Source organism: Hirundo rustica, chromosome 14, assembly GCF_015227805.2.
Source record: "Hirundo rustica isolate bHirRus1 chromosome 14, bHirRus1.pri.v3, whole genome shotgun sequence".
NCBI lineage: Eukaryota > Metazoa > Chordata > Aves > Passeriformes > Hirundinidae > Hirundo > Hirundo rustica.
Window position 1 is genome coordinate 1,040,535 of NC_053463.1, and position 27,878 is coordinate 1,068,412.

Genomic DNA, 27,878 nt, shown 5'->3' on the forward strand with positions numbered 1-27,878 from the left:
AGCGCCCCGGCCCCGGCCCCGGCCCCGCCGGCCGCCTCGCCCTCGGGACTAACTCGCCCATGGAGAGATGGTCTTAGCTGAATTATTTAAAGTAAGTACGAGATCCGTGCTTTGCGAGCCATCGTTAAAATGTTTTAAGTAGGAAAAAGCCGAGCCCGCTCCCCCCCCGAGGGAAAAATCCTGCGCTCGTTCTAGATGTGTTCGGCTGCTCCTTACAGATCACTGATGGTGGGCATAGATCTGGCTGCGACTTTTCTAACAGTGATTAGCGGTAATCATGTACGGCGGAGAGCAGCCTGGTGCTCCCCAGCCTGAAGGAGACTTGGCATTCTGGAGAAATATCCTGTTTCTCGCAGAATTTCCATTTGTGTCCCTGCGTCTCTGATTTATACCTCTTTTCTGCGTTCTCCCATCAACATCTGCATTCGCTGTACATATATGGCAGGCAGGTTTCAGCACACTTGGGTCGGGGTTGTTTGCAGGCTTTTACAGCAGAATAAGTGGCTTTTTTTCTGCTGATGGGATGTCTTCTTCACCCCTTCTTCCTTCCCTGAAAAGGAGCATAAATACATGGTCACCTGGGCTGACAAGTCGGAATTGGATCTTTCTTGCTTTGGAATGGATTTTCCGCATTTCCTCTCTTTTCCAAACCCCTGTCTTGTGAGTGTCAAGTAGTTTTTTAGCTGTCTCCATAATAGGACACTTCAGAAATCAGCCACTCCTGTGTCAGACCTTTCCTGCATGACCTTTGCTCTTCAGCATTTCATTTCATATGTCTTTTTTCTCATTCTTTTGGCCTCAGTGCCTTATTCCATCACTGTTCTTCCCTGTCTTGCTGTACACTTGTTTTAAATCTGGATGGATGCTGTATTTTAAAGGCTAGATGAGTAATAAAAATCTGTACCTGGAATAACTTCATCTAATATGTGAAATATTTTGTATATGGAGGAAAAAGAAACCTGTGCTGGCTGCTCCTTTCTAGCAACTGCGTAGCAAAGATAAGCCAGGATTTTATTTTCTGGTACCAGTCCTGGCGTCACAGGAGAAAGACAAGCCCAGAGACGACATGTTCTGAAAATTCATTATCAGGAGGGGAATGGAAAAAGCAGAAAGGGGCATATAAAAGGCACAAAGGTCTTAGAGGAAAGCAGGGCTGGGAATGCAGACCTTGGAAATGGCAGTGCAAAGGAATATCACGGGGGAAGAGGCTTCCCTCTTTTACCTCCACTTACACCAAGGGTCTCATTTCTTCATTTAAATCTTTTATAGCCCCAAGTTTTTCCTTTAAAGGGTGAAAGAGAGAATGAAAGAGAAAAGGAAAAGCATCCCTGCATTATCCAGAGTGGAAAAGGCACGTTCTAGATTCTTTAAAACTTCTCCAGCTGCTGCCTTTCCTCCATACCATGCCAAGGGGACAATATGGCAAGAAATCGCTGTTTAATTAGGTGAAGAGAAACGCAGATTTCCCAATATTAAAGCAGCTTTCCCAATATTAAAGCTTTCCCCTCTCTGCCTTTATTTCGGGTGGAAGAATAAAGCTCCAATTTGTGCACGGAATCACAATGATCCTGATGACTGGCTTCCCCCTTGTCCATATAAAAATGAATGATAGCAGGAGGAGGGGTTGTTCTCAGTTATTGGAACCCCACTGGGGATGTCTCGTTGATAAATGTGCCCTTTTCCACGGGCTACTGTGTTTTCCCTCGCTGGAAGGGACTCTGTATTGGGATTATAAAATTAAAAGGACCATTTCTGAATGCTGCAGTCCTTTTGAAATTCTCCGTGAGGTATGTGCAGGGGAGAAATTATTTGCTCTCCTCCTGAAACAGCAAAACAAAAGCTGTTTCCTGGAATCATGACTAATTCCCAAATCGTACTGGGAGATGCAACATCTCAAAAAGCAGTTCCTACCCCCCCCGCCCCACCCCCCCAAAAAATTTCTGTTCTCAGACATCAGTGAAATTAAATTCACATCTCTTACAACACTACAGCAATAATTAATAACCAGTTCTGACAGTTTTCAAAAAATTAAATGTGAAAGAAAAAAATCATTCAGCATATTGCTACACAAGTTTCCAGCTTCAGCCCAGGAGTAAAAGCTGTGTTTTTATGGGCAAACAGTTGCACAAGTGTTGTTTTTTATCCCTTTTCAATGCAATACAATGCATTTCCTCAACAAAATCTACAATCCTTCTAATAAGGTTATCAACTAGTACCATTAGCTTAACAGATCATATCTGAGCTTAGTTTTCTGTCCTTAAAATAATGTTTTTGTTGGGTAAAAAAAGGCTTTGACTGAGAAATTCAAGTCCCCAGAGATCTGAATGCTAGTGGGCCAAAATGTGCTTTATTCACTCGCACCATAGGAACAGACTTTAGCTGGACAGAGACAGCTTCTTGGAAGTCTACAGGTCTCATTTCCCAGCTCCTGAATTTCCACGCTCTGGCAAGAATTTCGTGTCTCGTTTTAAAAATGGCAGGTTTCCCTAATAAGCTTTCTAATTTTTTTCCTGCCTTATTACTTGTAGAGAAGATTCTAGCTGGCTCTAGCTAGATAAGGCTGCTAAGGAGGGGAACAAAACGAATGAATGCCAATATTTTGTTAATATTAATACACACTTCAGGGGGGGAAAAGCATTTTTTTTCCCCTTTTTTTGAAGCATTTACAGCTCGACTCAAAATCCAGACAGCTGAACTCAGTCTTAATGAACTCCAACCTTATGAATTATTCTTAATCCCACATTAAAAACACGTGCTTGCTGCGAGGTCTCCTTAACTACCTCTGAGTGGAGTCCTCCTCATTAAAGGGTTTAATTGAAGCCTTTGGCTTGCACCAGGAGCAGTGTGTCCCTTGTCACCGCTGGCAGGCCTGGACAAGAGGATGTCCTCAACCCCAAACAAAGGCAGGGGCAGAATTTGTTCCCTTGTCTCCAGCTCCTCCTCTGCTGGGCCTTGGGGAGCAAATCCTTTATTGATCGCTTGGGTGGGAGTGAGCTCTGTCCCCTCAGCACCCTGTCCTGTCCCCCAGCACCCTGTCCTGTTCTGTCCTGTCCCCCAGCACCCTGTCCTGTCCTGTCCTGTCCCCCAGCACCCTGTCCTGCTCTGTCCTGTCCCTCAGCACCCTGTCCTGTCCCCCAGCACTCTGTCCTGTCCCGTTCTGTCCCCCAGCACCCTGTCCTGCTCTGTCCTCTCCCCCAGCACCCTGTCCTGTGCTGTCCTGTCCCTCAGCACCCTGTCCTGTCCTGTCCTCTCCCCCAGCACCCTGTCCTGTCCTGTCCCCCAGCACCCTGTCCTGTTCTGTCCTGTCCCCCAGCACCCTGTCCTGTCCTGTTCTGTCCTGTCCCTCAGCACCCTGTCCTGTCCCATTCTGTCCCCCAGCACCCTGTTCTGTCCTGTCCCCCAGCACCCTGTCCTGTCCCCTCAGCACCCTGTCCTGTTCTGTCCTGTCCTGTCCCTCAGCACCCTGTCCTGTCCCCCAGCACCCTGTCCTGTACTGTCCTGTCCCCCAGCACCCTGTCCTGTTCTGTCCTGTCCCGTTCTGTCCCCCAGCACCCCTCCCTGCCCCATGCTCAGCTGCAGCTCTGCCCAACCCTTTTAGAGGAGCTTTTGAGCCCAGCCACCAGAGGAGACAGACTGCTGGTGACAGTCCGGCCCTGGCACTGGTTGCCATCGATTCTGAGCTCTGTTGCCTTGTGTCTGCTCACCCCTGGCATGATGCTGCTTCCGAGCGCATTGCTTTCAATTATGGCCATTTCCTGTATTAAGGCTATATATTCTGCGCTCTTCTTGTTTTCTTCCTCTTGCACTGCGATTTCAGAAATTCCTGTGTCCCATGCAGCAAAGAGAATGAGCCAATCTCTGCAGTGCATTTACTGCAGCTCCTGCTGCCTCTGTGTCGGTGTTAACGAGTGACGGGCACAACCCTTCCAGGGACTGATTCAACCTCGGCACTGATAATGGAGCCATGGAATGGTTTGGGATGGAAGGGGCCTCAAAGCTCACCCAGTGCCACGGCAGGGACACCTCTCACTGCCCCAGGCTGCTCCAGCCCCAGTGTCCAGCCTGGCCTTGGGCACTGCCAGGGATCCAGGGACACCCTGTGCCAGGGCTGCCCACCCTCACAGGGAACAATTCCTTCCTAAAATTTAATCTAATCCAGGTCTATCAGTGACCAAGAGAAGGTGTGATCCCTCTGTAGGTGCCAAGATTCAGAGTTGTCTGGTCTGACCCAAAGCAGATCCCCAAATGAGCAGCTCAGCTCTTACCCTGTCCCAGTGCAGGGCTCAGCTTCCTTCAGTCCGTGGCAATTTCTCCATCCCTTCTTCACAAAAGCTTGTGATGATTCAATAGTTGGAAAATTCTTGGAAACCTGTGATTGAAAATTCATGTTGAAGCATCAAATTTGCTTTATTCTGTTTCCAGTTGGACCTGACAACCCTAAAGGTCTTTTCCAGCCTTAACAATTCTATCAGAAGAAGGAGGCTTTTTGAGCACCAGTGCTCTCCGTGCCACCAGCACCATTATAACCATTTTAATTTACACGATATATGATATATAATATATATAATGGTCCTAGAGGTGGCCCCCAGCCCCTGGCACAGGGCAGCACAGCCCCAGTTCAGCAGCTCCCTGGTACCACAGGGCACAGTCCAGGCTCCAGAGAGGAGCCACCAGTGGTGTCACAGCACATGGAGGGGACAACCCAGTGCCAGCAACCCCAGGAGAAACCTTGGTCTGCTGAGGAAAACAGCTCTTCCTGCCTCTGTGCTGTCAGACACAACAGAAGGGACAGGCTGCTCGTGAGGTGTAATTAAGGTGACATTAATTAGAGATAAGTGCCCCCTGGTCTGGTGCAGGCAGCTGGCAAGGGACAGAAGGGCTTTGGTGGCTGCATCCCTTCCCTGCCCGCCCGGGGGTCTCAGCACACACACCCCAAGCAGCACATTCGGGGGGTTTTTTGGGATTCTGTGACATTTGAGATTCCTTTTAGACATTTCCAGGGCAGCATCTTGTGTCCAAAAAGGGCTGGGCAAAGCGGTGGGGCCTTGTACCTGATGCTGGCTGCAGAGGAGGGGCTCAGGGAAGCTTCTCCCGTTTTCCTGCTGACTGCACTGGGGATGTGGCAGCGCCGGGATTGCTTCCACACGGCCCCCTCCTCCTGGCTCAAGTCCCTTATTCTCAATATTCTTCTATTACCACAATCATCTACAACATTGTTAAGCATGTGAGAACGTTAATGATTATTTATTATTAAATAATTACGAGAAATTTAATAATTAATAAATAATTATAAGTTAACAAATATTTAATAATTATTAAAATTATTAACCAATAGGTGAGTCAGTTATGAACATTATATATTTCTGCGCTCACTGGATTTTTAAGTCAAGATCCATTTTTGTTTTCAGTTGCTGGAAGATTTGTTGTCCAACTCCACTCTGAAAATAAAGATACTAGAACCTTATTGTTTCAAAACTTGTTCAGAAGACATTAATGAGAACGAGTTTTCCTGAGGGTTTATGTGACTTTCTCATGGAATTGCCTGCAAGGATGCAGCTTTCTCTAAAATGATGTAGGCAAATCCAAAATCCTATTAAAACATGAAATGCCTTTTGTTTTAATTTCATCTTATTTCAAAATCCTACAAAACTTTGGAGTCTGAAATAATGCCAAAACACTTTACAATAACAGTCAGTTTCCTACAACTTTAGGACTTGCAATTACCCAGTACAACTGTAATTTTAAATTGGCCATATCTTGATGAAGAGATGGAACAAACACTGCAACACGTGTATGGACTTGACTTTTGAGTCCAATTTTACTCCCTCGGAAGGAAGTATATTTTGACTTGAAAATTGTATGTGGTGAGTGACTCTACAGTCATGGGGGAAGAGAAATTTTTCTCTACATGGGAGTTTGCTGCCTTGAAAACAACTTCATTGTTTGCCTCTAAAGAATGAAAAATCCCTGTGTAAGAACACAATCAGGAATTTTTCTTCCTGTTGTCTGCTTTAAGAAAATTATCTGTACAGTTGCAGCCAGTGAATTTGTGCCTGTGTTAACGCTGTAATACCTTTCTAATTACCTATTATCAAAAATTAATTCATTTTGTGTGCTCTACAGCTTTTTTTCCCTCAATTGAAATACAATTTACAGTCAGGACTAGTGCACAACAAGGAGCCCTAAGGTCACACCCCTCAGCTCTTGTCCCCTTTCAGGGCCTAGAGTTCTGCCAGGTTGCCCCAAACATTATTTATGATTTGGGATTTGGCTGGGATAAGCTTTATAAATTCAGTTTATGAGATGCCAGCGTTGCTGCTGAAGGTAATGTTATCCCTGTGAGCAAACACCCCACATGTGCAGCAGGTGTTGGAGGGGAGGTGAAGGAAAATCCGCCCTGCCTCTGGGTACACATCAGCCAGAGAAGGTCAAGCTGAGATGTCCTGGAGGATCACCCAGGGCAGTCACAAGGCCCCATCCATGCAGGTACACCTCAGCCTGTGACACTCCACAGGAGCCTTCTGCCCAGCACAAATCCTTAACCCCAGCACCTGAGTGGATTCCAGTTTGCCAGGACGGGAGGAGCGCTGTGTGCCTCCACAGCTGCCCAGGGCCCTTCCCTGGAAGCTGCCCGGTCCTGGGACACAGACACGGAGCACGGACAGCCAGGGAAAGGTGCTGACAGCACACAGACAAACGCTGCAGCAGCCGCTCCGTGAAACACTGCCATGGTCGTCACCTGGCAGATCCCGGGGGGAAAGAGCATCCCGACAGGATGAACGGCACCCAGCTCACTCCGAGTTCAGCTCCGGAGGTGTTTGACCTGGATCTGTCACAGCGATCTCGCTGCGCTGCTGGAACTTCTGGTGACAAGGCCAGCAGCAGCGATGTACTCGTGGTCCTTGGAAAATTCCATAAAGATCAGAAACATTCGTCTGTTCAGAGTGGCATGAAAGGGGAGAGCAGCTAACTCCGGAAAGCCTGTGCTCAGGAGAGAGAGAGCAGGGCAGAAAGGGAAGGACCAGGTGTCCAAGCACCAAAACCTGTCAAGGTGCACACCTGTGGTGGTTTAAAGGCGATCTTGAGCCAGAGAGGCATTGTGTCCAGAGCAGAGGGCTGGGAGCTGGGACAGCTGGGTCTTATTTGGCTGTTTTCCCCCCACAGGTTTTATCCAAGTAGATCCTGTGCCCAAATATCTGCAGGGTCTTTGAGTTCACCATGTCAGACTTCCCTTCCCTTGTCCCGCAGAAATAGCTCCTCTGCTAAAAAGACAATTTGAAAGTGTATTACAGTGAAAAAAGGGGATGAAAAACTTCCATCGTGAACTCTCCTGACGCGTGGTGTTTAGTCCAGGGTCCCTCTCCTTTCTGTGGTAATTAACGGAAATCTTGATTAGCATTATCTCAGATAAGCCATCCTGAACATCTGCCTGCACGAGGCCCCGTCTGTGCACAGGGCTGTTGGAGGAGCTCTGATCCTTCCCCAAATTAATCTGGTGACAGCATTTCTGTGTGATGGCATCACTGGCCCGCTGTAGAGTTAAAGCGAAGCCTGAGTGCCATCTCCAGGGGCTCCACCTGCCGCCCTGGGGACGGGCGGCACCAGCTCACTGCCCGGCCTCAGCAGCGCTGCTCCACACACGTGCTGGCACGCAGGGCACCTTAAAATAAATGGTTCTCCACGGATCCGGTGGGAATCCGGTGAAGGGAGCAGTTGGTAACAGGTGGGAGTGAGCAGAGAGCCCTGGAGAGGCCACGAAGGCAGCGCTGGCGGGGCTGAGGAGGAGCAGACAGCTCCTGCAGCACTGCCACCATTTCCTCCAGCTACCTTCCATCTAAGATCAGCGCTGCTGCACTTACTCTTGGCAACCAAAACAGCTGCATCTCTCTCCTTAAAAAAAAAAAAACAACCCACAACAAACCCAAAAAAACCCTGTGGAATCAAAGTCTCCCTGCAAATGTAACACGCAGCCGCTACAGAACTGATGATTTTGCTAAACTCTGACTCGCAGCAAATACTTTTTATATCATGACACTGGATTCTGATGCACAAAAGAAAATCAAGTTCTTTTCCCTCTGCACGCCCCATAGCTGTCAGAATCATTGCTTCTCTTTGTTTTTTACATACAGTAACTAGGAAGAGATGCTTTATAAACTCTCTTGTTCCTCCAGTCAGGATGTCAATGAGCTATGAATAATGAAATTTAAAAAGAAAAAAAAAGAAAAAAAATCCAGCTGAATGGCTGTGACCCAGCAGAGAATTTTAACCAGGGAAGAGAAGCAGCATAAGGGCTGCGTGACAATAATCATCATTACTGCTAATAGAGCACTTCTTCCTGCTGGTGTGGTGCAGGGGACAAAGGGGGCCCGGCAGGCCGGATGCGGTGCCGGACCCGGCATGTGCCGCCCTGCCCACGCACTGCAGCCCCGGCCTCAGCCCGCCCTCCCACTGATCCCGGGAGAACTGGCCCTTTTCCAGCCCCCAGTGCCAAGGGATCCATCAAAGCAACGAGTTACAAATACAAGAGTGGACTCCGGTGGCGTTTTTTTAGGGGGGTAAAAATGGGCTTCCCTTTCTTCTTCCAAGAACGCAGAATCAGTTCTTGCTGCGATTTTTGAGGTGTCGTGTTCATTTTAGGGGAGGTGGGCTCTTGCAGAGGTGCACACACATTTACACACACCCTTCTCATGTGTTATTTGGTTGTAGTTGGACGCAGTTTTTTCCCTTTTCCCACTGCTGTGATATTGAAGTCATAGACTCACAGAATCATTTAGGTTGGAAAAGACCTTTAGGATCATCGAGCCCAGCTGTTAAACCAGCGCTGCCAAGTCCAAATCTTTCACGCTGTTGGAGAAGGTTAATTTGTTTGTTGAACACAAACAACTGGCAATGCCTTAAGCTGTTCACTACTTCCTTTTTCTTGATACCGGCAGCTTTTCCCCTCCTGCGACCGAAGCTGTACTCACCCCTTCTTTCAACTGATCTCCAGCATTATTTTATTTATGAATAAAGGTCACCCCTTGAGGAAATGGCACATCTACTAGAAAACAATGTGCACTTTCTATATTTGAACTGAGTCGTTTCCGTTCTTTGATTTAAGTTTAGTTACTTCCTGTGGTTTCTTGTCCTACGCCACTGCTGAATCTTTGGATTGACTCCAGGATAAATTGCACTCTTTCAATGAAATTAGAAACTGCGGCAATGACGGCTCAGCCAGCGCGGCTGGTAAACAGCACTTCAGCTAAATGTTAGTGCACTTAGTGGGCTGCACGAGTGTCTCATTACCTGTGTGAGGTGATGGATCCAGCCTGAGCCGTGTGGGTGCTCTGCTGGGAGCTGCACCCTCGGCTCCCACCCTGCTTTGCCCCCAGACAAGGTGCTGAGCAAGCACGTCCACCTCCCGTGGGAGGGATCGAGGAGCCTTTGGAACCAGCGGCTCCTGATGGAGAGGGGACCCTTCCTCACCAAAATCAAGCCGTCCTCCCACAGGCAGATCCTTGGTTAGCAAGGGCAGGTGCTCAGCCCCACGCTCGGAAGCACCTTTGCACCAGGCCAATGTTTCCACAAGCCACAGTCCTGCATCAGGGCTTTTAGGGAGCGGGGTCAAAAGGGGAAAACCTCCAAAGTTTAAAGAAGTCATTCCAGGAAGTTTGCTGACAAAACCACATGTGAATATACACCAGTAGTCCCAAGATGTGCTTTCCCTCAGTAAAAACATGAGTGGGCTCTTCAGGAGCCTGCATTGACCCCAGCCCTCCCAGGGCTGGAAGAGCTATGGATGGCCAAAGTCAGGGAGAGGGACAGGGCAGCAGAGGAGGAGCGAGGCACTTTGTACCTGAGTGCTCTGCCCCCTGGGACACAAGTTTGCCTTACAAGACCTCCAGCATAACACCCGGCCTCAGTAAGGAGGTTCCTTATCTCCAATGCCTTTCGGGCCGGGATTGCAGGATACCGCAATAACGATGCGCTCTCTCTCTCTCCTCCATCCCTTTTCTTTCTCCTCCCCTTCCCCCAGGACACTTAAGCACAGATTTTCCCCTGGCAGTCAGACCGATTTCTCAATGGAGCCCCGGATTCCTCACAACATCACCGTTGTCCCCAACTCTGTGATGGTGCAGCCCTTGCTGGACAGTCGGATCCCCTACGGGCGGCTGCAGCACCCGCTCACCATCCTGCCCATCGACCAGATGAAGACCACGCACATGGAGAACGACTACACCGACAACCCCAGTGCCTCCCAGCCGCCGGCGCAGAAGCGCCCCCGAGCCCCCCATGAACCGGGCTTGACCGGCCAGCACCCGCAGCGCTGCGAGCAGGACGTCACCCACCCCTGGATCTCCTTCAGCGGGCGCCCCAGCTCCATCAGCAGCAGCAGCAGCACGTCCTCAGACCAAAGGCTGCTGGACCACATGGCCCCGGTGCCCGTGGCGGAGCAGTCGTCCCCCCGCGCCGTCCGCATCCAGCCCAAGGCCATCAACTGCAAACCCCTGGACCTGAAGGGCCCCGCGTCTCAGGAGCTGGACAAGCACTTCCTGCTGTGCGAGGCCTGCGGGAAATGCAAGTGCAAGGAGTGCGCCCTGCCCCGGACTCTGCCGTCGTGCTGGGTGTGCAACCAGGAGTGCCTCTGCTCGGCGCAGAACCTGGTCAACTACTCCACCTGCATGTGCCTGGTCAAGGGCGTCTTCTACCACTGCACCAACGAGGACGACGAGGGCACGTGCGCCGACCACCCCTGCTCCTGCTCCCACTCCAACTGCTGCGCCCGCTGGTCCTTCATGAGCGCCCTGTCCCTGGTGCTGCCCTGCCTGCTCTGCTACCTGCCGGCCACCGGCTGCGTCAAGCTGTCCCAGAGATGCTACGACCAAGTGAGCCGGCCCGGATGCAGATGCAAAAACACAAACAGTGTCATTTGCAAGGCGCTGCCCGAGAGCAAAGGGGCGGAAAAGCCCTTTTAATGGCTCGGGAGGACGGAGCTGGGAGGATGCTCCACGGAGCAGGGTGGCGTTGGCTCTTTTTAATAACCTGTGTTCTGAGGAGAGCGTTAGCCTCTTGCCTTCGGAGAAAGCGGAAGCAGCTCTTTCCACAAACTGAAGCACTTTGGGTTATTCAGGGTTTTTGGAACTGGTCGCAGTTTAAAGAGATGGGGCCAAAGGAGGAATGTTAATAATGCACAGTGAAGGCTGCAAACCCACGTACATCATCAAGTACAGCTGCTGAAAAACCCCCGTCTTGGACGGACGGCTGCTCACCAGGCCTGCACACCACAGGAACCATTAACTGCTCGCCTGGCAGGCACCGCCTCACAACCCATCCCCGTTCCCAGCTGCAAAAAGCTGCTTTGAATTCGGATTCAGGGCGGGCTACTTGTTTCCTGCCTCCTTCCAAACCCCGGCTCTCTCCCAGCGGCCTGTTGAAGGTGATGGGGGAACTCCCTCCACCCTGCTTCCCTCCTAGACACCACTCCAAGGGCTGGTTGCACACAAAGTACGTGTTTCTCAAAAGCTTTCCGAGTCCCTCAAACATTTTTGGACCAGAAGAGAAGCTACATTTCATTTGTTGAAGGGTCTCTTGCCCTTTGGGCACATCCCACCCGGCCCCATGTGTTTGGACCCTCTTTCTAAAGCAAGACAGCAGCAGGGCTGCTCCTCCCAGGAGGAATGGCAGCGGGATGTGTTCAGGCAGTTGTACCAACAGTGTGTCCTCCTGCCTGCAGGCTGATCCACAGCACCGGGTTTCACTCAATGGAATATGAATTTTCCACCAACAGAGCAGCCCCGCTCCCGGAGGATGGTGGCCGACCCCGAGTCCCCCGGCCCGGCTCGCTCCCCGATGCCGGAGCCAAGGGGATGTAACTCAAACCATGAAGCGAACACGGGCGGGGTTTGTTTCCCTAAACCTCTTAAGCTCTGGTAAGAAGTCACACAAACCTAAGTGTACGATGCACATAGATGTATTTTTCTAGGGATCTCAATCCAGTACCTCCCCCCTCCTGGAACAAGCTCTTCTTTGCTCATTAAATATTAAGATTTGTTTTTGTCTTGGGCGGGGGGGGGTGAATGGCATCCTCTTGAAGTACAGCACATTCCCCCACCCCTGTTGCTGCTGTTTGACTTTTGCCTCTTCTGTACAAAAAGTGTCTTTTTAAATGTAAAGAATGCTTTTAGTGTTTATTTTAGTGTTAACACACACCAGGGAAAGCCAGGGGAAGGAAGAGAGCGTAGTGAACGAATGGGCCCGTGGTTTTCAGCACGCAAACATCGGCTCTGTCCGTGCACTCATCCTAGGGCTGGGTCTACCTTCCCCAAGGATGCTGCAACCCCTCTCTCTCAACAGCTACAAGGTGCTAAACAAGAATCTTGGTCCAAACATGCAACACTCTAATGAGTAGGTAGGTACTTGTTGCATGCAGAAAACTGACCTAGTCTCTCTTGGTGTTTTTAATTAGAGGAGATTTCCTCAGTAAATGCACAGCAGTGACAGTGAAATGTCATCTCTAATTAGATAAGCAATAGGCAGAGCTCATGTAGCATTTCCAGGAATCCCGTTAGCCTGGCTGCCAGGGGTTAGCAGGAGGGTCCTGGTGGGACTCTGGTGTCTTTGGGTTTCAGGATTCAGCTCAGCTGGATGACCTGGGGTTTAGCTCAACTGAATTGTAGATATTTATTGAATGGGGGAGCTGAAAAAAATAAAAACCCAACAAACTTTTCTATTTATAACAGCTTCTAGCTTGTACATGCTGAATCATAGAAAAAAGGATGTCACGTCTGTTACATACCAGTTCCTGTAGGGTAGCCTCACATTAACTCTATGTGGGCACCAGGAAGCAGGTGGGGATCCAGAGCTGTATTTATTATCTTGCACAAATTGGAGAGGAAAAGACAAAAGGAAAACCAACCCCAAACTAGCTGAACTGTTGGTTGAATGTATAAGATACCGTATTTAATAAGAGAAACCATTTTCCTAAGATACAAACCAAGCTAGAAGAGGCAGCAGGAGAGGCATCTACCTGCTGCCCTCCTCTGTTGGGACCACACTCGTCCAAATGGCCTCCACCCACGGCTGCTTTGCCTTTTTGACCCTCTGTCCCTGGGGAACCTGTGCTGAAAATGCGCCCACGGCTCGGCTGCACGGTCCCTGTGAGCAAAGGCCCTGCTGGAATGGTGGCCACCGTGCCAATCTACACTCATGTACATACTCCCAGCCGGATTTCCTCTCATTGTACATAGCTGTAAACTATTTCTCTGTTGGTTTGTTTTGATATCTAAGCCCCGTAAGCCGGTGATGCCGTGCTGGAGCCCGTCAAGCCTCGTGCACGTGTTAGAGCAGCGGTCAGCGTAGCAGAGTGACCGTCCCTCCTCCCCTCACGGCCGCTGGACTCTGCTCCAGCAGCTCCCAGCCCAGGGCAGGAAGGTGCTGGGCCCTGCCTGGAGCTGGGAAAGGGCCAGGCTTGGCCCGAGCCAGGGCTGTGCCAGAGGGAACAGCTCCCGTCAGTAACATCGGTATTCCCACTCCTCTCATCCCAACAATTCCATCCCCCCGTTCCCCTTGAAGGTACTTGGGTCTCCTGCCACCACCATGGGGTGTGTCCCCGTGTCACAGCCCTACAGCTCTGCTCCCCCTGCTAACGAAGGGACAGCTGCTAACGAGCACCAGCCTCCCCAGCCGAGATGCTCACGGAGGCAGGAGGGCAGGGCAGCTGCCCCCAGGACAGGTGCCGTGCTCTGGAGGAGGAGGAGGATGGTTAATTGCACCTGCACTGCTAATTGCTGCAGCAGGTTCCTGCCAGGGTTTGTCCCTGCCCTCACACCGCGGCCCAGACAGCACGAAGGGGGGACCCGAGGGTGCTGGCAATGCCACACGCCATTCCCAGCGGGAGCAGAGCAGCCCCAACACACAAACACCCCCTGACCACAGCCCTGTGCCCACGGGGGCCAGGGGCAGAGCCCAGAGCTGGTGCTCCCTGGGCACCCTGATGAGCCCTCACCCTTCCCAGCACTGGGTATTCCTTTCCCCTCCCCACGCTCAGAAATGTTTCCCCCACCTCCTCTTACCAGCCCCTCACATGTACACCCTGAAAAGTTACCACAGAAGGTTTTTTTTTCTTTGTATAGAATATTTATTTTGAAGCTCTATTTTAATAGTATTTATTTTAGAAAGTCTACTATTGTAAGAGTTCTTCTGTTTGTGAAGAAAAACAAGTACTGATGAATGTACTGATCTAGAAATTATATATATATAAATATATATTGTTAAATATATAAATGGCTGTTGTGGTTCTTTAAAAAAAAAAAATCCCAAGAAAGTTTATAGCAATTATTCTAAAAATACAAGAGAGAGCAGCCCAGAATTGGTTATTTGATGCTCTCCAGCCCTGCCAAGGAACTCAGGGTGATGCTGGGGTTGCTCTGCCCCACAGCCTGGCACACCCGGGGCTCATCAATTAATTACCCCTCAAATCACCTGCGGTGGGAAGAGCCAGCACCTCAGTGAGGAGGAGTACCCTGCTCTGAGAACCTGCAGGAGCAATCCTCTCCTTCCCTGCACCTCCAGAACATGCCAGCCTGGAGGTCAGGCTGCTCCCTCCCCGGGGCTCAGCCCTCAGCGTGACGAGGGCATCGACGTTCAAGAGAACCAAGCACAGATCAGCGGCCCCACCACGCAGAGGGGTTGTGCCAACCCCATCCCACAGAGCCCCCCTCAGCGTTTCAGACCCACTCCCAGCTCTCCTGCTTCTCCTTTCCAGGAGCACAGCTGTGCTGCCCACACCAGAACAGCCCCACGGGGCCGTGGGTGGGAGCAGAGCATCCTCCAGCCCAGCCCAAAGTCCCCCCAAGACATGGGGACAGCCAGAACTCCCCCTTCCATGGAAAAGGGCAAGAACCTGCTAAGAACCAGCTCCCTGGGTCCCTGCTCAGCCCCTGAGCCACATCCTGGGGCTCCCACCCACCAGCACCCACCACCCTTCCTGCCCCCAGCTCCTCGTGTGTCACCGGCATCACACCGGACTGCTAAAAATACAGGATCCGGGTTATTTTTCACCATTCCTGGTATTTATTTGCACACACTCTGGAGCTGTGACTCACTGGAAGCTGTGCCACGTTTTGTGTCATCACAGAGGTAACCTGAGTGTGTTACCTGGCCTGAAAAAATATTATTGAAACAATAATGTTGAATTAGTCAATGGGTCAGATAAAGAGACAATAACTACACTGTGCAGATCACGACATCCGATGCCAAAAAATCTGCAATAACGAGAGGATACTGAATGGGTTATGCTGGGGGTGGTTTTTCTTTTTTTTTTTAAACAAACAGGCTGAGCCAGGATGTATAAATTTAAATCAAAGTTTGGCAACACCAACTGATGTCTTGCACATAAAGCTTTAAAAATACCAACGCGACGCTCATGTCTCTCTGCTGGAAGCGAACCAGAACACTCTGCTTGATTTGAGCAGTAGATGTTAAAGCAATATTTTTTAAAATCTATCAGAATTCACAGAGCTTTTTTTATCCTTTTCTACATCATTTTCGGTTATTGACTCTCAAAGGAAACCAACTCCACAAGCACAGGCACAATGTGAACATAATTCCACCCCAGCACAATTTCCCCCAGGCTCCTCACAGCAGCACCCAGGGATGAAGTTTGGCCTCTCAGTGAGCGGCAGACAAATGGCCAGGACAGAGATAAATTGCCTTTGCGCTCTGTTTTACTTCCTCCCCACAATAACCTCCTGTGGGAGCCCTGAATCCCTGGGCTCCCGCTCCGGCCCCTGCTGAGCACCGTAAAACTCCAGGGGTGTCCTCAGAGAGGGCTCCCACACAGGGCACACTCCCCTTCCCGGGGGAAGGAGGGGATGGGCACAGAGGGCAAGGGAAAGCCTTTCAGCAGGGTCTCAGCCCTCCTCTTGCACCCACACAGCCTCCAGAGGGGCTGCTGACCATGCCCAGGCCACCAGAGCCCATCGCAGCCAGCTAGGACACAACGAGGATGCTGCTGCTGCTGCGGAAAGCAAAGAAATGGCAAGTAGGAAACAACCAGCAAGCTGAGAAACATCAGCCAAAGGCGTGACTGGAGGAGATATTCAGAAGATGTTTACAAAAAAATAAATAATTTTTTTAAAAAAAGAAAAACCAAATTACAAGCCTGTGCTCCTCCCTGGTGTAAACAGCTGCATTTGTTTCACCTGGGCTCAGCAGTCCCCCAACAACAGCCTGGGCTGGATGAGGGCTCAGAACCCCACCACAGCCTGTTAAATCCAGAAAAGAGCCAAGGACCAGGCAGGATTTCAAGTTCCTAGGGTTTCTGATCACTCTGCCGAGCTCTTGCCACACCAGCAGTGAGGGACTGGGCAGGGCAAGCGGCCCCTCAGCACCTCCTGCTCCCTTCCCAGGCCAGCTGGGTTCTGAAAACCCAAGCTGAGCCCCCAAGCCCAAAGGCACAGGAATTTGTCCGTAAAAAGCCTAAAAATTTTTACTCTTCAGTATTCCTGAAGAGAGGGGAAGACTGAACCATGTACTTCCCATTAGCATCGTACCACTGCAGCTTCCATTGACAATTTCCTGCCCTTACAACAGGGAATAAATAGAAGTTTCTGCATGAAGAAAGTCTTATGAATAAATCATCCAGCCCCTAGTGCTCGGAGCCAGGTATGTTTGTGATTATGATCATTATGTAACCCGGTGCTGCTCATCAGAAACTCGATATCCTCAGAGCACGGAACTGGGACGCTCTGCAGCAGACCCAGGTACAGCACTGGAGCCTCCAGCCACGGGTGGAGCAGCAAAATCCTGCGCCCAGAAATGCCCTGCTCTGAGCTGGCAAGGAAATGGTTCACGCTGTCCCTTCAGGGAGGTGTCCCAAGAGATGCTAAAGAATGAACGAATTCGTTAAAACTCCGTCCTCATTGTGACAGTATTTAATTGCTTTTCATGGAGAGGGTGAGCCATTAGCACAGATCCTCCACTTCCAGCCCTACAGGGTCTATGGTCTAACACGACTAGAGTCCCACCAAAGCCAATTTTTCATCATCTTTCATGTCTGAGGATGAGGAGCTACAGTTCTGCACCATGACAAATAGCTTCCAGGCTGGCACAAGCCAGCTCTCCAGATATTCCTGTAAGTCATCCTCAGGAACAAAACCAAATTTATACTTTTCTTTACATGTGTGCCTAAACACTGCCAAGAAACCCCCAGCTGTATTATGGGCTGGAATTAGATGGTCTTTAAAGTCCTTCCCAACCCAAACCACTGTGATTCAGTGATTTCACAGTGACTGAAGCACAGGACCGGTGCATGGCCAGTGGGATTGGGTTAGTGTGAGCTATGGACAGGACAAATCCCAGCTCCCTGAGGAGCCTCTGCTCCTGCAGCTCCCTCTCCACAGAGGCGAGGAAGCATCAGGAAGCAGCTCCAGCCTGCTTTCAGCAGGAGGCAGTTCTGGGCACACAGCTTTGGACTGAATGGGAAGGTGGGAGTGTAAAATAAGACCAGACAGGACTCAGTGAAGTGTGGAGTTGGGAAAAAAAAAAAAAAAAAATGGTGCTGGGAAGGAGCCCATGGTGCTGGGAGGGAATTGGGTTTCCTGCTGGTCCCAAAGAGGGGAGCAGAAAATGGGGTTTAGGGCTCCAGGGAAGCAGCAGTATATCCTAACCATCCCTCCTTTGCAGGGTGAGCCTGGCTGGACGCTGCAAACTGCAAAGGAAACCCAGAATGACAAACAATTGTAGGAACCTGAAAACCCCAGTTCCTCTGGATTTCATGGGAAGTGCAATTTTCAGTCCTCTGACCTGTCTGTCTGAGGGGAAGTGGGCAATAAATAGCAGCTAGGTTGTTATCAAGAGGATGTGAGCTATTTATAAAAAATTCTTGGGCTTTTTGAACTCTGTTTAAAGAGGCAATATCCTTGGCTTGGGTAATTGGGGGACTAGAATGCTAGAGCAAACATGGTTACTCAGCCACCTTGGGAAAGTTTAGTGCTTACTTGTGTTTCTGAATTTTTGAGAGTATATAAAGAGCTGGTGTTGTCTCTGGACACAGAGGGGAGTAGGAAGAGGGCTTGGAGACCCCTGTGCAGGGCTGCTTCTGGCACATCTGACCCTCACTGCTCAACAATCCCAACAGCTGATGGTTACATGGCTTAAACTGGACTGAAAGTCCAGGCTGGACAAGCCTTGGAGCAACCTGGTCTAGTGGAAGGTGCCCCTGCCCACGGCAGGGGTGTTGGAAATGGGTGATCTTCAAGGACCCTTCCAACCCAAACCATCCCACGAGTAATTAAAGACACCTTACATGAATGAACTGCCTTTTCTGAAGGGGTTTCTACGTGCCTGACAAGACCTTGGCTTCCCAGCAGGGTTTTACCCTCTCCAGCTCTGAGGCAAACTGTGGCTGCTGACTCGTGCCCTCTGCAGTAGCGAGGGGGGAGGTTTTGGTGGGATGGCGAGGGGAAAACAAAGGCAAGATGAATCCAACGTCCACACAGAGCACTGAAGGCCTCCTCGCTCAAGGAAACTCATCCCAGCCCTCTGACAAACGATTGCTTCTAACTAATCCAGGAGGATCTGCTGGGACAGCCAGGCACAGAGACGCCTCCAGAGAGTCACGGAGGGAGCGCTGAGCCGGGCTGGGGCACAGCCCCCCTCAGAAGGGCAGCTCGCCCAGCTCACCCTGGCCGTGGCAGCCTGACCCTCCCAGTGCCACCTGAGCCGCAGGTTTAGGGTCACTGGAGCGGGGAGCTTCCAGCACAGCCCTCGGAGCCGCTCCCATGCAGGAGGTCCTGAGCCCATCCGTGCAGAGCACCCCGCCAGGGAAGGGTCCCTCCCGCCCAGCCTCGCTGTCCCAGGCTCCTCACGTCAGGATGTGGCACCAAACAGGGCCCTCAAGGCTTTCCACTGGCTGCTGCCTTATTTGTGCGAGCCCAGCCACCGGGCAGACAACGTCGCTCCTGTGTGGGAACCACACACAAAGTGTCCTGACAAAATGATGGCATCGTCTAAAATACACAAACACGCTCAAAAGAAGGAAAACCATGAAATTAAGGATAACAAACAACAAAGAGAAGCTCATACACAGAATCTGTTAGTGTTTATGAGTCACTCAGGCCTTCCTGTCTCCTCTTATAAATTGTGGGAATGCGCTGTGGTCCATCCTCTCCTTGAAAACCACCGAGGTGCTATTTTCCTCGGAGCCCAGTGCCGGGGGCAAGCAGAGACACTGCACAAATGAAAGATTTTTTTTTGTTTTGTTTTTCCTTTTTTTCTTCTCATTTTTTTTCTTCAAAGTAGGAAACCAAATCTGAGGAGCAAATGCTGTGGGATGGGTAAACAGAGGCGAGTGCAGAAGCCTTGGGGATGAGATCATCGAGCGCCTTGGCCCGGCGCTGTTTTCCGACAGCAAAGGGCTTAACAATGGAATGGATGGGAAATGCCAGGAGAAGTTAAAGAGCTTTGGACACGAGGTCTTTGTAAAAGCTCATTCTTTATTATTAACAAATAACTTCTCCCCATCTTCCTTCGTTTCGCCCTTCAGCGAATGAGGATTTTCTCTCTTAAATGTACTTAATTTCCATGTTAGCGTTTTGAAGCTCTCCCAGCATCTCTGTTCTGCTGCTCCCAGGGCTGCCCCACCATGCCAGGACCCTGGGACACCAACACCATCACCACGGCCAGCATCCAGGGGAAGGTGTCCCTGTCCATGGCAGAGGGAAGCACTGGATGAGCTCTGAGGGCCCTCCCAGCCCAAACCAATCCCGTTCTGTGACAGCCCTGGGCTGAGATCGCTTCAGAGCCCAGGTTTCTCTCCGGGCTGCTGGAGGTTTTCAGGAGTGCCAGTCCCACCTCAGGCACCCAGGTGCTCCCAGGAGGAAAGGCCATCAGCCCTCCGCGAGGGAGAGCCCCTGCAAACCCCGCTGTGCCCTGAGGGAAGGATGCTCAGCCCACGCATCCCAGCTAAAACTGGAATGCACAAACTGGAACCAGGAACAGCGAGTTTTGAGGGATTTTTATGTGAAAACCTCACACACCAGGATCTCAGATGGCTTCAAGAGAAGCCACCCAGGCGCAGTCCAAGCAGGGCCAGCCCTGAACAGCTCACCCAAGCTGCAAGTGAAGCGCTGGGCACGCTTAGGGACTCACAGCACCAGCTTCAGGTGTGGAGATAAAAGTACAAACAGCACTGTAGGATAATAAATAAAAATCCCTCCCTGTGAGGGTGGGCAGCCCTGGCACAGGGTGCCCAGAGCAGCTGTGGCTGCCCCTGGATCCCTGGCAGTGCCCAAGGCCAGGCTGGGCACTGGCGTTGGAGCAGCCTGGGACAGTGGGAGGTGTCCCTGCCATGGCTGGGGTGGCACTGGATGATCCTTAAGGTCGGTTCAACACAACCCAGGCTGGGATTCTGTGCTCAAAAAAAACGTTTGATACTAAATCCCAACATGCAGCCCTTGGAAGGACAGCTCAGAACCCTGCCCTGCACCTTGACGTGACAAACACTGCCTAAAGGCTCAGGGGAGAGGAAACCTTGTCCTTTACTGCCAAAGCTCCTTCCTTGACCTTTTCCTGAGGGAGCAGCACCAGCCACCGATTGGTTGTGTGGTTTCTCAAGCATTAATTGAAGGACAGAGCAGAGCAGGAGCTTCCTCAGCCTGGGGCAGTTCCATGAGTCGGAAGCGCTCAGCAACACCTCTGCTGCCACAGGATCCCGTGTGTCAGCTCAGAAAACACTGCCCCTGCTCCCGCTGGGCTCCTTGGTTTCTGCACCACGAGCACTGGAAATGAAATTATTATAGTAGTGATCACACTACGACAAAAAGGCTACCCCCAAAATTACATCCTTTGGAGAGAACAAAGGGGTTAAAAAACCTGAAATGTCAGCTGGGAGTGCTCTAATTCGGTGTTTGCACTGACTACAGGACAAATCTCAGCAGCCCCTTTCAGCACCAATAACATCTCCCAGCCAGAGAAGCTCCGGGCTGGGGGACAGGCAGGGGCCCTGCTGCCAAGAGGGATGAAAACTCCAACAAAAAGGGATTCCGAACTACAAATAGAGAGTGGAACCAAGAGAGGGGTTTACAGCTACTCTGTACCACTGCAAGCAGCTGCAGAAGGAGCAGAGCATCCCCTGGGCACCAAGATGCACCAAAGACAGGACAGTGCCTCCATGAGATGAGGGCCTGGAGCTGGATTTCCTGTTCAGATCAAATCAGTCGCTACTGACATAAGGGGAACAACTTTCAGAAAGTCTCTTTCACTCCCATCTGCCCTGCCGAGCTCCTCAGTGGGTACTGTGAGTGCAGAGGCAGCCCCAGCACCCAGACTGCTGCTCAAACAGGCTGGGCAGCGCTGCAGCCAGGGGCTGGAGCCCAGCCAGGAGCCACCAGCCCCCGAGCCTCAGATTTCCATAAAACCCGGTGGAAAAAGCCTGCTGTGGGATGTGCTGGTGTCCCAGAGCCCCTCTCACACACAGCATCTGCTCATCCTCCTGGCAGGGCTGGGACTGACACAGACCACGAATAAAACAATAGGTACCACTCATCGCCCCGAGGGCTTCCTCATACCGGGACCCGATTTCCCTGGAAAACAAAGAACAATTCCCTGCATCGTGTACTGATGGGTCTTGGGTTTGGTCCCCAGTACAAACACACACACAATTTCTTCTTTCACATTTTTGCCTGATGACTTGCATGACAAGCCTAATAAAAGCCGAGACAAATAACCCAAAACACACAAAAATGTGATACTGTTTTCTATTAACATCCAAAGCACTTCAGTGACTGAGAAACTGCATTAAAAGAACAGGGGAAAAAAATATCAACCACATATGGAAAAAATAGATATGTAAAAGGGGAATATATATATATATATATGTGGGGAGGATAGTGAGGCACTGGCCAGGGCTGCTCCATGGGCATCCCCAGCTTGAGCACATCCAGAATCGATCCCTGCCTTTGAAACCACCACAGCAGGAACCCTGGAAACCAACTGGGCTCCACCACGGGGCTCAGGACATCCCTCCCCACGCCGGGTGCCCAGAGGGCAGTGTGGGGAGATGGACCCTTGCACCACAGCCCTGCACATCCCACTGCCCCCCGGCTCAGCCCCTGCTGCCCGTCACTGCCCTCCCACCCCACAGAGGTCATTTTCGGGGAGCATCACCCCAGCAGCAGCACCGAGCCCGGCCCTGGGGCAGGAGCAGCCAAATAACCCGTGTGCCGTGAGGGAGAGCAGAGTGGAAACCACCCGGGCTCGGCAGCGCCCAGAGGACGCTCTGGAGAGGTTTTTCTTGGCAGCAGCCGTGGGGCTCTCTTCCTGCCCGGCGGGGGGACGTGTCCCCCAGGGATGTGCATCCCATTCGAGTCCTGCCTCCGGCTGGAGAAGGGGCTCTCCCCTCCCGCTGCGTGGCTGTGCTGGCCAAAAAAACAAGGAAAACCCAAAAACCACCAACAAAGCGTCTCTGCCGCGACAGGAACACGAGCAGCGCACGCTTTAAAGCGGGAGCGCTCTCCCTCCTCTCCATACATTGATGACCTGTGGGTCGGTCTTGAAAGCTTTTTTATCATCAAATGACCCCAGTGGCTGTGGGAACCAGGCATCAAAACTTAAAATTGTGATCTAGACCTGGACAGCTTTGTCTAGAAACGGGAACAGCTCTTCCAGAAGAGCTGATAGCAGACTGAAAACAACCTTTTCCGACCCCAATTGTGCCAAGCAACTGCAAGAAAGAAACGCCAGCAGGAATGGAAAAATGTTTGCATGTGTTTTCCTGGGCTGAGTGCCAGGGCAGAGCCCGGGCAGGGGCACGGGAGCCCCCCGGGTGCCCGCAGTGGCCAGGGGCGATCGCTGAGGGATCATTTCGCTGCAAGAAGCAGCCGCCGGCCGAGCCGGGACAGCGGGAGTCGGGCGAGTGGAAACTGGCCCCGCTCCGCCAGGCACAATCCAGGAGCTCAACGCGAAACCACTTCCTCTACCTCCCAACAATGCACAGAGGAATTTCCACAAATCCCAAGGCTGCCCTGACTTCCATTTCTAAACTTGGAAAAAGAAATACCAGGACATTCCTTTGTTGTTCCAGCTCACTCGCTGTTTGATCTGGGGTTTTTGCTCCAGCTGAGCCAATTAAAGAATCCCAATTTCCCCTGGAAAAAAAAAAAAAGCATAAACCAGTAACAAACAATGTGTTTGCTTCTTTGATTTTTAACAAATTGTTTTCAAGTGGAACCAAAACCTGCCACCTCATTTGGGTCCACGTGGTTTGATGCTTAAATAGCATTTTGGCCAGAGATTCAAGTGTGATAGAGGCATTTCCAGCTGCATTCCTGCCCTCTGGAAGGAAGAACTCCACTGCTGCATTTCTTGAATGTGGCTATTTGGGATCACACAAGCAGCTTGAAATATAAACACCCCCGGCCCAAACCCCCAGCCAGCAGCACCAGAGCCAGCACAGTCTGACAGTGCCCTGCCCAGGCAGAAACTCCTCAGAAACATTTCTCTTCTTGTTTCCTATGCAGTCAAGCTACTCTTCTACACTTAAAGGAATTTCTTTTTCATTTTGTTCACTTTTATCTGCAGTGGATTGCCCTTCCCACATGCAGTGCCACCCTGTCCTGATCCCTGCTGCCTCAGTCCTGAGAACGCCGAGGGAGTTTCAGCAGCACCAAGTGTCGGATCCAACACCTCAAATGCTCAAAAATCCCATGGATGTGGCACTTGGGGACAGGGTCAGTGCTGGGGGAATGGCTGGACTTGACGACCTCAGAGGCTTCCAACCTCAGTGATTCCACGCCCTGACTCAGAGAGTGCAATTGCTAATCCCAAATCCCGGCACCAAAAATCACCCCACAGGCACCAAACCACGAGCAAACTGCAAAGCTGTGGGGCAACTCTGGCCTCAAGGGCAAGGGAGCATCTCTCCTCATGCCAGGAGGAATGAGACACAAACCTGGAAGTTGAGGAGGAAGGAGCCCATTCCTGTTGTTCAGCTGGAGCGATTAACCACACACGTAACGAGGGAGGCCGAGATGGGAGCCCCAGGAGCTGGGCACGGAGAGGCAGCTTGGGGCCAGCTGGGGGGGACAGACGCAGGGAGAGGCAGGGACTGCACCCCCTCACAGAGCTGGTGGCTGCAGACCATGGCCACGGCCCAGACCCATCTGTGAGCCCGGTACAGCCAGGCTGAACCCCCAGGAGCGGATCCAGAGCGGGCACAGACCGTCGCGTCCCCAGCAGCCCACAGAGGACATGCTGCACTGCACCATCAAAGTGATGCTGGGCATCATTAGGGAAATTTTCTTCTCATGCTATAACAGAAGCAAAGCTCCAGCCTCTTTTGCTCCTTTTTTTTTTTTTTTTGTAGTATCTTATCATCCAAGAGCTCATTAGCCAGGAATTCCTCATGCTGTTTATTTTCCATTTGTCCATATGTTCCCCACAAGCTCAGCCTCGTCTCTGTTTTAAGTTTATACTTAGCAGCAGTAATTGGAAAGGATGAACAAAGGCACGAAGGAAGGCAACGCACACACAAACAAACTGCCCAGATGTTTTGGATTCCTGCATTTCCCCAAGAAGCAGGATCCTTAATGTTTTGATCATGTCATCACAGCACAGAGCCGCAGTCCAGTGCACAACTGGCTCCTCTCTCCTGACTCTTGGCCACAGAGACAGGAATTCGAGCCACCACAAGTGACCCAAATCTGCTCATCCCACAAGCGAAAGTGAAAACCTGGGATGAGCCTGATCAGCACCAATGCCTGCAGTGGGCTTGTCCCAGGATGGATTTGGCTTTAGACTTGGAAACAGCACCAAGCCAAACGCCTCAACACACACCACCTGCTCCTAACGTGGACCCAGAGCTCACCTGCCTGCAAAGCTCTATTCGAGCTGTTTGTTATTTCAGCTGTGCTCTTTTTTCTTCCCCCTTAAGTTTTATGCCAGTTAGAAATCAATTTAAACGTAACCAAAAGAAACCAGTTTTAATGATGACAGGACAAAGGGGAATGGTCTCGAGCTGAGAGAAAAAGCAGATTTAGGTTATGTGTTAGGAAGGAATCCTTCCCTGTGAGGGTGGGCAGCCCTGGCACAGGGTGCCCAGAGAAGCTGTGGCTGCCCCTGGATCCCTGGCAGTGCCCAAGGCCAGGCTGGACACTGGGGCTGGAGCAGCCTGGGGCAGTGGAAGGTGTCCCTGCCATGGAAGGGATGGAATGGGATGAGTTTTAAAGTCCCTTCCAACCCAAACCAGGCTGGGATTCTACACAATACAAAACATGGCTTTGCGCCGGTTAAATTAAAGTGGTCTATGCCTGCAAACACGGCCTTGGTTTTCAACACAGCTATTGCAAAACTCTTGGGATGACACTGAGATACTCCACAGAACGGAAAGAATTAAAATAAGAAATCCCAGCAGTTGTGCAGGGTCCAAGGAGCCATGGACAGTCTTGAAGTTCCCATTCTCCATCTTCCCTCCCATGCAGAACAGAGAGTGAGAACAGCACAGAAGATTAATGAGAGGAAAAACTGTGACCACAGCAAATAGAGTGACTCATGCCCACTTCATGGTCCTCATTTCTAATCTAGAATAGTAATCCACTGCAGCACCAGATTAAATAGCTTTCTCCTCCTGCCAAGCCTGTGCCCCTGGGGATGCAGCAGCCCACACTGGGAGCCACTGCCTGGATGAAGCCAGCCTCAAAATTATCCAAGCTCTGCCTCAGCCCTGCACCAGGAACACAGGCTGGGAGGGAGGAAAAGCAACACACAGCAAAGAAACCCCTCCTGCTCCCTTTGGTCCTGAAAGGAAGCAGAGTCCTCCAAATGCCACCTCTGCAGGCTGGCAGGAATCAGCTGGATCCAGGGAACTAATTAAAGGGAGAGCACTAAAAGCAGACTAAAGACTGGAAATCATCTTCTAAACTCACATTAGGATCGGAAGGGGAACTTCCCAATTTGATGGCAGAAAGCAATTTACTTCAATTAGCAAGGACATAACCGGAGCAGTTGCTTAATAGAAGCATTGCATCTCCAAAAAAAAAAAAAAAGGCACACAAAAACCCAGCTCCCTTAATTGCATCCCTTGGCACTTTGGGGCTTCCACAGCCTGCTTTAGGTGAGGTGGGGTGCAAGAACCCGCTGGTGCTTTCTTATCAAATCACCTGCTGGGATTTGAGCCCTGTCCCAACGCAGAGGGCACACGCTGGACCAAGGAGGAGATGGCCGAGGGGAAAAGCGGCAGGAAGAGCCTTTCCCTGCCTCCTCCTCCTCCCGGCACAGCCCTGCCCGCCCGCTCCCGCTGGCAGCTGGCTCAGGCTCTGCCAACGTATGGATGAGTCATTGCCAGCAGCTTCAGGAAGTTCGGGCCTCTAAAGTGCTTCTTCCTCTCTATTTCCAGCTGGGAGGTTTGGGGTGACAGATCCGGGTCTGATCAAAGCCTCTCACAAAGCAGCAGCGCTGCAGTGCCGGGGACAAGGGGCTCTGGCAGCCCTCACGCCTGTCCCCGCATCCCAGCACCAGGTTTAGCCCCAGTGTTTTGGGGCCACTTTATGTCCTTTGAGACACAGATTGAGAGGGCTGGAAAATTCCTCCAAGAATTTAGGAGCTGTTTCGCTCCAAACAGACTAAAACCAGCAAAAGACACTGACACAAACACCCACACAACGCAGGAATCAAGCACAAGGGACTCATCCAGAAGCGCCAGTACAGAGTTCTGCATCCTATGCCACAAGAACCCACTCTCCAGGAGACATTTAAAACCGAAACACTTGCCCAAGCTGAGCAGCCGCCCCTGTGGGGACTGGTAACCACCTCTGAGGCCAGGCAGCCCCTTTAGGGCTGGGTAACCCCTGCCCACCCACCAAACAGCACCAGAACCTCTGCTTCCCAATCCCCGTTTTACTTAATCAGGGCAAGATCCAACCACATCTCTCTCTTCAGGAAACTGGAAGAGAATTTACCCTTGCAGGCTCTGTGGCCAGCCCCAGGTCTAACCCTGAAGCCCAGGGTCACTCTGAGAAGGAACGTGTGCAGCTTCACCGCCCAAACCTTGTCCCACCCAAAGGCGCAAATCCACGTGAGGAGGAAATGTGCTGCTCTCACGTACCTCAGCGGGCTGGGAAATCAAGCAGTAACTCAGACAAGCCCTCACACAAACCAGGGGCACGTTCCATGGCCAAGGATGGCGCTGGCACAGGCTTCAGCTCGTCTGGGGGTCCCCGAGCAGGGTTGGGGTGCAGAGGAGACAGGCTTTCCCCCAGTGAAAGCTCCCACGACCTGCTGCAGGCACGGGAGCCCCAGATTAGAGAAACCTCTACCCAGGGCTGGGGCTTTTTGGGCACCAGCACCCACTCACAGCTGTGGGAGGGAGTGGGAAGCGATTGCGAACACATCTCAGCTGCCCTGCGAGCAGCCACGGCTCAGGTGGGGCGGCTGCAGCCGCTCCCTTCTCCCATCGCTGGCAGCGCCCCAGGCCGGGCTGGACGGGGGCTTGGAGCAGCCTGGGACAGTGGAAAGCGTCCTGTGGCAGGGCGTGGAATGAAAGGAGCTTTAAGATCCCTCCCAATCCAAATCACTCTGGGATCCCATGATGTTTTTTTCGGCTGCTCCGTGCTCCTGTTGGAGGCGGCAGGATCCCGATCTGCCGCGGCAGCGCTGCCCCGCAGCCCCGGCACCGCCGCAGCCCCGGCTCTTGGTGACACCCGCGGCAGGACGGGCTGTCTGGGGACAGCACAGCGGGAGCCAGGCGCCACCGCCTCGCTCCCAGCCCTGGAGCCGTGTCTCCATCCCACGTCAGGAGGGTTTGGCGAACTTCGGCCGTGGAAACCTCGGGGCAGCCCCGGCTTCCACCGAGCCGCGGCTCAGGGGCTGCCTCGGCACGGCAATGAGCCCTCCAGATGAACCCG

At 51.6% G+C, this 27,878-nt stretch overlaps 1 protein-coding gene and 1 long non-coding RNA gene across 2 annotated transcripts; one reads left to right on the forward strand and one right to left on the reverse strand.

Moving 5' to 3' along the window:
- On the forward strand, positions 1 to 14,085 carry SPRY4 (sprouty RTK signaling antagonist 4). Its single transcript, XM_040078630.2, has 2 exons — positions 1 to 91; positions 10,016 to 14,085. The coding sequence occupies exon 2, from the start codon at positions 10,062 to 10,064 to the stop codon at positions 10,953 to 10,955; it is 894 nt and encodes a 297-aa protein (XP_039934564.1). The 5' UTR covers positions 1 to 91; positions 10,016 to 10,061; the 3' UTR covers positions 10,956 to 14,085.
- On the reverse strand, positions 171 to 27,250 carry LOC120759426 (uncharacterized). Its single transcript, XR_005703159.2, has 3 exons — positions 27,080 to 27,250; positions 4,266 to 4,369; positions 171 to 550 (listed from the first exon to the last, which is right to left on the reverse strand). It is a non-coding gene; the product is annotated as an uncharacterized LOC120759426 (long non-coding RNA).
- Positions 27,251 to 27,878: the final 628 nt, after the last annotated feature.